At 48.2% G+C, this 10,122-nt stretch overlaps 1 protein-coding gene across 1 annotated transcript; it reads left to right on the top strand.

Annotated features, from left to right (window-relative positions):
* The first annotated feature begins 1,054 nt into the window (after positions 1-1,054).
* Positions 1,055-9,880, top strand: LOC105868050 (LIM homeobox transcription factor 1-alpha). The gene is made up of 4 exons (XM_020285435.2): positions 1,055-1,129; positions 3,771-3,840; positions 5,686-5,856; positions 7,763-9,880. The coding sequence occupies exons 2-4, from the start codon at positions 3,771-3,773 to the stop codon at positions 7,921-7,923; spliced, it is 402 nt and encodes a 133-aa protein (XP_020141024.2). The 5' UTR covers positions 1,055-1,129; the 3' UTR covers positions 7,924-9,880.
* The last annotated feature ends 242 nt before the right edge of the window (positions 9,881-10,122 follow it).

Below are 10,122 nucleotides of genomic sequence, written 5' to 3'. Positions count from 1 at the left end.
GCAGCTGGGAGCCGCAGGGAAGGGAAAGGCCACTTTGGTCTGGGGAATCAGGCAAGGCTTTGTGGAACAGGTGGCTTTTGAGCTGGGCCTCCGACGAATGGATAGGGTTTCAGCAGGTGGAGGCGGGCCCCTGTGTGCACTCCTATTTTAGTTGGCTTAGCAGAAGGATGTGCTTTAAAAACCTGCTCGAATCATCCCACTGCTCCTAAGCCTCAGCCCAAGCGTCATGACAAAGGCGACATATTTCCCAAGGCCTCCGGTTTGCTCTGCTCACGTGTTTATTCAAGGAGCTCTTTCAATCCCATCCCAGAATCTAATCAAAAGGGGGCAGTGTCTCTTAGACCCACCCTTTGAAAATCTGTGCTTCTTGCCCTATCTCTTCTCGACACCTTAGCAGCCCCTCACTAGGCGCCTGTATGGTGGGCAGATGTTTAAACACATCTTTTTATTAGCCGGATCGCACTTGTCCCGTCTCTGCATGCCCCAGTACCTGTGTCTGCATCAGAGCTGACAACCTGGCTCTGCCACATTCCGGATTATTCTCGTCTTATTCTCCTTGGGCAGGGCTTACTCAGTATAACAGTGAATATGAATATTCCTGAAACACCCAAAGTCACCTAGAGACAGAACCAAAAAAGATAAGTCAATGAAGTTAGGAAAGAGAAGAGAGCAAGAGAGAACCATTTGTTTTGGCAAGGTGATTTTTACTCTCATTTTTCCTTAAGTAGGTTAATGTTTATTCGTGGCCTATAGCTAAAGCGTAGCAATAGACTTCCCTAATTTCCAGAGTAAGAGAAATCTAGAAACACCTTTTGGTAATGAGCATCTAAATTAATGACCATGACCGTTTCTTTTTTTTGTTTACCTGGTGAAAGGCTCTCTACTGGAAGGGAAGCATCGTTGTGTTTGAGTTTATGCCGGACATTAAACACTAGCCAGCGCCTACATGAGACACAGTCTGTTGGCCTCCCCGTACACTATACAGAAAATGTTCTGCCTCCTACCCTGAGATGGCAATGTTTCCATATTTCTAATGTTCAATGTTTTCAAGGTGAGGGAGACTCTGGCTGCAGAGACAGGGCTGAGCGTCCGCGTCGTCCAGGTGTGGTTCCAGAACCAGAGAGCTAAGGTAACCCGCTTATTACTTTTTTGTCTGTCCCTTTGTTGCTGGGGACATTGCAGCAGGACATTGTACTCATTGCCAGGTTTTCTAATCTGAACTCTTTGGATAGAATAGTTCTCTTGATTCAAAAATTCTGTTATCAACAATCATTTCAGCCACAGCAGCCCTGCAGAAGGGGAGAGACTAGGCATTTGTTTTAGTTAAATGTTTGTTTGTTTGTTTGTTTTTTTCCTAGTGGCCATGACTGTGAATCTGGCCAGCCATCTGTATGAATATTTTCTGTGTCTTTTGGTTAAAGCATGTTCTGTAATTCACATTTATTTAATCCAGATATCAAAGTTCTTTTTTTTTTTCTTCATTTCAAAGAGAAACCCAAGTCACACACATAGATAGGTCTAAGATAACATTATGACTTGGTGGTGGTGGAATGAATGCCTTCACTCATCTCTCCCAGGCCAGCCCTCTCCACCCTAGGCCAATTGTCATACTGCCCTCTTGCCCCTACCACGGGCTGTATTCCTGCATCACAGTCTTTGTTTTATAATTTTTACTCATCTTTCTTCCTACCTCTAAAATTATGTGTGCCCTGTGGCCTATTTCTCTAGGGCTCTGATCTTTAGTGGGTGATGTGAGGAAAAACAAACTCTATTTTCACTCTGTTTTCATAACACAACAATCGACACAGAACACGCCTGTGACCAAATTGGGGGGTGGGGGGTCTTTCCCCACACACCAGGCAAGCAGTCAATTTTGCCTTCGACACCAGCTGGCTTTCCTCTAACTCAGTTCAATTCCAACACCATCTACCCAGAGATGGCGTCAGATCCAACAGGTTGAGGGCTCAGTTCCCAAGACTGTCCCCCCTAACCCCAATTGGCATTTGCAAGACCCGGGTTGTGGCCTGTGCTTCTCATCCACTGGCTATGAATTGGGATCCCACAACCCACTCCTAAGGTTCCATTAATTGGATAGAGCTGCTCACAGAACTCAGGAAACACTTACTTACACTTGCTGGGTTATTATAAAGGGCATTACAAAGGAAATGATGAAAAGATGCATAGAGTGAGAAGTAGGGGGAGGGGTGGAGAGCTTTCATGCCCTCCCCAGGTGAACCACCCTCCAGAACTTCCATGTATTCAGCTATCTGGAAGCTCTCTGAACCCTGTCCTTTTGGGTTTTTATGGAAGATTCATTGTATAGACATGATTAATTAAACCATTGGCCATTCATGATCAACTTAACCTTCAGCCTTCTTTCCCCTCCTTGGAGGCTGGGGGTGGGGCTGAAAGTTCCAATCCTCTAATCCTGCCTTGATCTTTCTGGTGACCAGCACCCATCCTTAAGCTATCTCGGGGCTGCCAGCCATCAGTCAATCATTAGCATACAAGAAGATATCACTTTGGAGATTGCAAAAACTTTTGGAGTTGTATGCCAGGAAACAGGGTTAAAGACCAAATATATATTTTACATGGCTCACACCTGTAATCCTAGCTCTTAGGAGGCCGAGGCGGGCGGATTGCTCAAGGTCAGGAGTTCAAAACCAGCCTGAGCAAGAGCGAGACCCTGTCTCTACTATAAACAGAAAGAAATTAATTGGCCAACTGATATATATATATAAAAAATTAGCCGGGCATAGTGGCACATGCCTGTAGTCCCAGCTACTTGGGAGGCTGAGGCAGAAGGATCACTCGAGCCCAGGAGTTTGAGGTTGCTGTGAGCTAGGCTGACACCACGGCACTCACTCTAGCCTGGACAACAAAGTGAGACTCTGTCTCAAAAAAATATATATATATATATTTTACAATAGCACAGCTGATAAATTACTATCTCATTATTTTATCATGATTGGCTAACGTAGCATTTCCCCAACTGAATTCCTCAGAATAGGGCTATTGATGTGTTAGCCCACCAGAAAAAGACTCCATGGTGCAATAAATTTGAGAGGCCCTATAGCCTATGGATTCATACAGCAGAGGAGCACATTTATAGCTCTGAGAAATCTTGCAATAAAGAAATTTAAGAAAAATCTGATGTTTTCGACACACACACACACACACTCAAAATATAAATTAGCATCTCATGGAACCCTAGTGTTCCATGGAACACAGTTTGAGAAACATTGAGTTAGAATGTTCCTTCAAGGAAGTTTGTGTGTTAACAGGGTGCTTTGGGAGACAAAGCTCCTTACGCAGAGGCATGAATCTCTAGGTAGGCTCATGTCAAACACAAGGGCCAGCAGACAGGAGATGGGAGGGGAACAGCCTCTTAGTGTATCCTAAGTCACACCCTATTGGCAGCCCCTTGCTCTGTAAGTCTAGGCTGGGCTGCAGACCCCATAGTCACACACTTATTCCCTCATGTAACGTTGTCACAGCACAGGCAGCAAGTTTTATTTACTTGGGGGAAGGAAATCCCTGTTCTTGCTAAGATAAGCTGCACCACCAAGGTAGAGGAGCTGTCAGCTGAGATGCCTTAAACTTGAACTGCTCAAATGCGGCTCCCTTACTGAGTAAAAGCCAGGGAAATCGTCCCTCTGCTTTACACACCAGCCCTCGCATGGGGAAGGTGTCACTTCCGGCTTCCCCCTTACCGCGTGCACCTGCCACAGGTCACCTGACTTCTAATCCTGTGGTCCTCTCCTCACCAGATGAAGAAGCTGGCCAGGCGGCAGCAGCAGCAGCAGCAAGATCAACAGAACACGCAGAGGCTGAGTTCTGGTAAGCTGGCAGCTCCTCCCCGGCTGGTCCCTGCTGGAGTCCAGGCCACTCCTGCCACCACAGGTCTCCCACCACCCAGCTCTTTGAATGACATGTCTGGACTCAGAGAAGCCCAGTTCACACCCACTGGAGAGATGAGGCCTTCAAGCGAGGACTGAGCCATGAGGAACTCCTGAGGGGGTTGGGGGCGCCTGGGCTGCAGGCCCAGAACTGCAGATTGGAGGAGCCCCCTGTGCCTGGGTCCCACCACAGAGTCAGGGGAGTGTGTCAGGGCTATGTGCAGTCATAGACATGTCCAATTTCTTGCCTTGCTCAGTTTTTTTTCAAGGCCAATCAGTTTAATAGAAGACATCACTTGGCTGGGCACGGTGGCTCATGCCTATAATCCTAGCACTTTGGGAGGCCGAGATGGGAGGATCGCTTGAAGCCGGGAGTTCAAAACCAGCCTGGGCAAAAAGCAGGACCCCGTCTCTACAGAAAATTAAAAATTAGCCAGGCGTGGTGGCATGTGCCTGTCGTCCTAGCTACCTGGAAGGTTGAGACAAGACGATCCCTTGAGCCCAGGAGTTCAAGGCTGCAGTGAGCTCTGATCCCACCACTGCATTCCAACACAGAGTGAGACTCTGTCTCTAGAAAGAATTAAAAAAAAAAAAAAAAGAAGACACAGTGCTATGATGTATCCCTTTCAAAAATAATATAAAAATAGCAAAAATAATGATAGCAAAATAATACTCCCCTCCTTTGTGGAGCACGTTTATAGCTCACACAGTGTTAGCACATATGCTGACTTTACTCTTATAGCACCCGCCTTCTGAGGCGAGTGGAGAAGTTATTATTATGCCCACCTCACAGATGGGCAAACAAAGGCTCTGCAAGACCGAATACATTCCTGTATCAGTAAGGGATGGGGCCGGGACTAGAACTCTGACTCTGTGTTCCCCTAGGCTGTTCTCCCTTAACTCACCTCTACCCAGGCGGACCCTTTAAAATAAATAAATAAATAAATAAATAAATAAAGGTGGTGTGAAGATCATGGAGAAGGGTGAAGAAGGACAGGTTGTGGGAGTCTTTAAGGAAGTTAAAAGGAAAATAAAACCAGGAATAACTATATTAGAGCAATGCCATTCTTAAAAAGATATGCCCCCGAACTCAGCCATCCAGGAGAATTCCTCGAGTGGTCTATTTTGCAGAGCAGGGCTTCTCGCATTTTAACGTGCATGTAAATTACCTGGGATCATGGTGTTTGAGAACATAAACTCACAGTGCTTGGGACTTTATTTAAAGAACTGTAAGAGCAGGTACTAGGGTGGACTCAAGAAAGCAGAGGGTGGTAGGAAACAGAGTCTCTATTCTCCTCATGTTTAGAGGACCAGAACAAGATGTGGAGGCAAGAACCCAGTCCTCCTTTTCTCATAACCCTCTGTGCGCGAGTGTAGCAAGGTGTGGTTCCAAAGCCCGTCCGCACGAGCTTAGGGAATCTTCAGATCGGCCGTTGAGGTCAGCTGGGCCAGCGGCACGATTTCCACTTGCCTGGTAGGCTCACAGTGGGTTCTTGCAGGAAGGATCCTCATATTCATCCGCCCCAGGGGCTGCCAAACCTGTGCACAGCGTCACAGCCCTTTGTTTAAATGGCATGTTTCAAGGATGTTCTCAGGGTTTAGCTGCCCAGCCCGCACCCATCCTTCCCTCCAAGGTGATCCCTGATGGCCTTTGGTGGGCACAGGCTGGCTCCCACCGATGTCCCCCTCATCCCCTTCCAGTTCGTAAGTGAGGAAACCAGGACCCAGGGGAGTGACACGCTGGGCTGTACGTTGAGAATGACCTGCCTTCCTCTCTGTCCCACAGCTCAGACGAATGGTGGCGGCAGTGCCGGCATGGAAGGGATCATGAACCCCTACACGGCCCTGCCCACCCCGCAGCAGATCCTGGCCATCGAGCAGAGCGTCTACAGCTCGGATCCCTTCCGACAGGGTCTCACCCCGCCCCAGATGCCTGGAGACCACATGCACCCCTATGGTAAGAGGGACCCAAGCCGCACGGGCCCTCTCACGAATGGGTTTCTCATTTCCTCCCAGGCACACGTACGCGCCGAAGCCCCAAAGCAGAATAAGCACCCCACGAAATACCACCTGACTCACCTAGCGGTCCTAGCCAGTGACTGCAGAAGGAAGAGCCACGTGGCATATTCGTTAGTGATGCTTCCGTCTATTCTTGTTTTCAAAGCTTCTTGTCTCTTGCTTTTATATGGAACATTGCACTTTCATCCTGGCCCCTGTTTGTTGTCACTGGATTCCACAGTCTTGTGTTTCATGCCAGATCCCACACTGACAGATTTGCAAGCAATATCGGGGCTGGTACAGGCAGAAGGCCTTAATTAAGCAAACATTTATGTAAAGAAAGAAAATACATAAAAAGCATAGAAAACAAATTTTCTAACTGGACTACCCTACTATGGATACTAGTAGGTGCTCTAATTTAATTCATGAAACATAAACTGACTTGTTAGTATCTCCCTTATACCCATCTCACCCAAACTGGGGTTGATTTGGATGCTGTGTGGGTGGCTGAGCCTTCCCACTTGCCCAGCTTGCTGCTTCAGCCGATGGACAGGCTGGGGGGCCAGGAGAGCCAGGTGGGGTGGGGTGAACTCGGGAGTGAACGTTCAAGTTCACCCTCAGCGCCAAATGCAGGCTGCTCCCTTTTTAAACAGAGAAAGGCCAGTGGTGCGTGTAATGCATCGATCTATGTGTAGTCTGTGACAGATTATCCTAATAATTAAAAAACAAAGTTTTATTCAGCAAGCCTTCAAAACATTAGTATCAGAGCTACAGGCCTCAGCTCACAGACTTTGTCTCGAGACTTCTTTCTTGCCTTCATTAAAAAAAACTCGGTTGTTAAAATCACCCGTACCCCCCCCATGCCACACATGCAAGCAAACATCTTTATTAAGATCCGGCCCTCTGCAGGGCCTTCATTGGCCCCCCTCATTCACTGATACAGTTGTAGGCATATACGTGCACGTTCCGGTGACATCCACCCTTCGGCTTCCTTGGAAGACACAGGTCACGTCTGTATCACAATTTTCTCCACAGCTATGGGAAAACGGAGCAGATGAATGTTTCGCAGATTCTCACATGTTCAGGGTCTCAGGGGTCTTGTCACATAAAGGATGCCTGTGATGAGTCCTTTAGTAAAACGAATAGTTAAAGCCCCATTACAAGTGCCATGAACTCTAGTTGTCACCTCTCCCAGCTTTGACTTGAGTGGGGGCAAAGCATGCAGGTTGCAGCAGTCCCTGAGCTGCTCCACGGTGTCCCCTGCAGACTTCTCTGTCAAGCCTGTGATCAGTCGAGGGTGGGGTCCCAGCCCTCCTTTTCTCTGCAGTGCATATTTGGGGAACAGCGTACACTGAGTGTCTGCTTGCTGTTTGAAAAGACAAATGATATCATGGGAGGTTTCATCAGCCTCACTCCAAGAGCCGATGTTTGTTTTTTTACTTTCCCTCCTTCCAGCACCATGTTTGAGGCCCAAGTCCCATAGCCCTGTCTCTGTCCCTCCAGCCCCTGGCGACATGTCCTGCCTGCTCCTCACATTCCCTGTCTAGACACTCTGACATTTGCTTATGCTGCACTCAATTTAGCACTGTGTCATATCCTAGTTTATATTGTGTTAACTTGTTGCACTTTGGACGTGAGACCCCTACAGAGACTATAGATGTTTTGTGGGCAGGGACTGTGCCCCCTCCTACTTTTCTATGCAGTTCCACCCCACCCCCACTCTTTTCCCAGAACCCAGTAGAAAGTTTCACGGGGAGGGGGAGGGGTGCTCGGGCAACACTTTTGTTGAATTCAGCTGAATTTTCTCACGCTGAAATCGGTCTCTTCTTCCAGACCCTCATGCTGGTGTTTCTTCTCCATTTCAGGTGCAGAGCCCCTTTTCCATGACCTGGATAGCGACGACACCTCCCTCAGTAACCTGGGTGACTGTTTCCTAGCAACCTCAGAAGCCGGGCCCCTGCAGTCCAGAGTGGGAAACCCCATTGACCACCTGTACTCCATGCAGAATTCCTACTTCACCTCTTGAGTCTTCCCCTGGTGTTCCGTGGCTAGGCTCCCGTACAGAACAACCGCATTGTGTGAGGGGTCGCTGGCTTTAGACGGGGAGGCCAGGGAAGAGGTGGGCTGGGGAGGGAGTTTTGCTGGGAATGCTGTTGTATAACGACGATATGGTGTAGCCCGGCATTCCCAAAGACTGAATACATTATGGATTGCATAGTTTAATGTTTCTAATAACAGTCTTAGCGTTAGATGTGAAGATGTGTTTATCATTAAGGACAGGGACTTTTAATCTAGACATTCTCATGCAAACTAGATACCTAGGGACTCCTAACAACTTCCCACCCTTTTGGGGAAGCTTTTGTTCAAGAGGTGCATATGTCTTTCCATCTATACACCATAGACAGACAGACAGACAGACAGATAGATGTGCGTGTGTGAGTGTGTAAACCTTTCATACTTTATCATCAAAGTTTATTCCTAATTATAACAGACACCACTGTACAGCAAAAGTAACTTTATTTTCAGTGTGAACTATATTTAAGGAAATGCTTGATGCACTTAAGTTATAAAATGAGATAATTTACTTTTATAAACTTTATTTTTAGTTTGAAGAGACTTGTCGGCAGGGCAGAGAGGGCTGCTTCACCTAGCCCTGTAGCTTGGAGTGCTTGAGTTCCTTCTGTTTTCAGAGTGTCACCGAGGTCTGGAAACAGCTCTGTGTGGCTGACAGTGTTCTTGCATGAGGGTTCTTGCTCTCTTTGGGGTTGAATTGTCACTGGGCTTGGGTGGGACAGAACAATCCCTGATCATGTGCTTAGAAAACGTAAAGCCCAGACTTTGGGGCTTTCGTTTATTATTCCGACATGTGGTTGTCCGGGCAGCACTGGGAAGGTCGGTTCTGCTCTGGGCTTTCGGCATCTGCAGGTGTGGATGAGGCTGATCGCATGCACCTACCTCACTGGGAAACACCAAGGCCAATTCGCCCCCAGGACACATGAGCAGGGCTCAGACCAATATCTGATATTTGTTTAAAAGGCAACCAGACCTTTGCCTCACGTGGCGGAGGGGGGCACCTGGGGCTGCAGCAGGGGGCTCAGCACTCAGATCCCTGGGGCAACACTGCCCGCCCAGCCCCCTCTGCGAAAGCCTGGACAGGAGAGATCCCAGCTCAGGGCGACTCAGAGGGAAGCCAGAGTCCTTCAGTGGGAGGAGGCTAAGGCTGAGAAGACAAAGGAGGGCACGGGGATGTTCTAGAGCAGGGGTGGGCCAACTACTGCCCGAGGGCCTATATTTTTATGGCTTGCCAGTTTTTACATTTTTATATGTAAAATGTAAATTTTACATATAAAATTTACATATATTTACATATATGTAAAATATATGACCGGCTATAGGTGGCCCAGAAAGCCTAAACTATTTGCTATCTGTATTGTCTGGCTCTTTACAGAACAAGGCAGGGCCCCCTGTTTTAGAGGCGCTGTTTCTAAAGAGCCTCTTGGAGCTTGCTGAGGCAGAAAGGCTGGGCGGAAACCCAGGACTCTTCCTTCCGGCTCACTTTTCTGACCTTCAGCACAGACAACCCAGCAGCCATTGTACATGGGGACAGTTCCACACCCTGGTCCCCAGTTGCGGTGCTAGGATGGGATCCTTCTGTGCTAGGAGGTCCCTGAGAGGGGCTGTGCCAGGCTGGCCCCACTCCTGGGAATGCCACCAGAGACTTGAACACGGTGACATGTCCCCACCGCTCCCCGTGGGACCAGAGGGAGCACATCCTCTTATGGTAGAGTCTATGTCGTGTGATTTTTGTGCTCTTGTTTATGATGTGTGCAAACCGCCAGGAAACCCAAGCAAGCCTGGTGCGTGCGAATCGTGCTGATGCTGTGTGGCTCCGCACCAGTCTGGAGAATGTAGCAGATCCTATGTGAGTGAAAACAAGCAAGAGGTCCTTATTCCACTCCTTAATGGCAGACCAAGATGCAATTAAAAACCTCTTACAAATCGGCTGTTGTTTATTCCAGGGGCGGGGTGGGGGGCAGGGAACGAAGGGAGCCTGGGGTTTTGTCCACAGAGCCATAGCCATGAGTGTGTGGCGGAGCTTTGCATGCACAAAAGGAGTAACTACAGCAAAACACCCAGACAAAGGTGTCTTCCACCTCTGGCCTAAATGGATGAAGACCTCAGTCTTTACAAAAACCCTCATGGAAGGGGGCAATGGGACCCTTCC

The sequence above is a fragment of the Microcebus murinus genome, chromosome 2, assembly GCF_040939455.1.
Source record: "Microcebus murinus isolate Inina chromosome 2, M.murinus_Inina_mat1.0, whole genome shotgun sequence".
Classification (NCBI taxonomy): Eukaryota; Metazoa; Chordata; class Mammalia; order Primates; family Cheirogaleidae; genus Microcebus; species Microcebus murinus.
The sequence above is the reverse complement of the archived record's forward strand: the minus strand, read 5'-3'. Positions and strand labels throughout refer to the sequence as shown.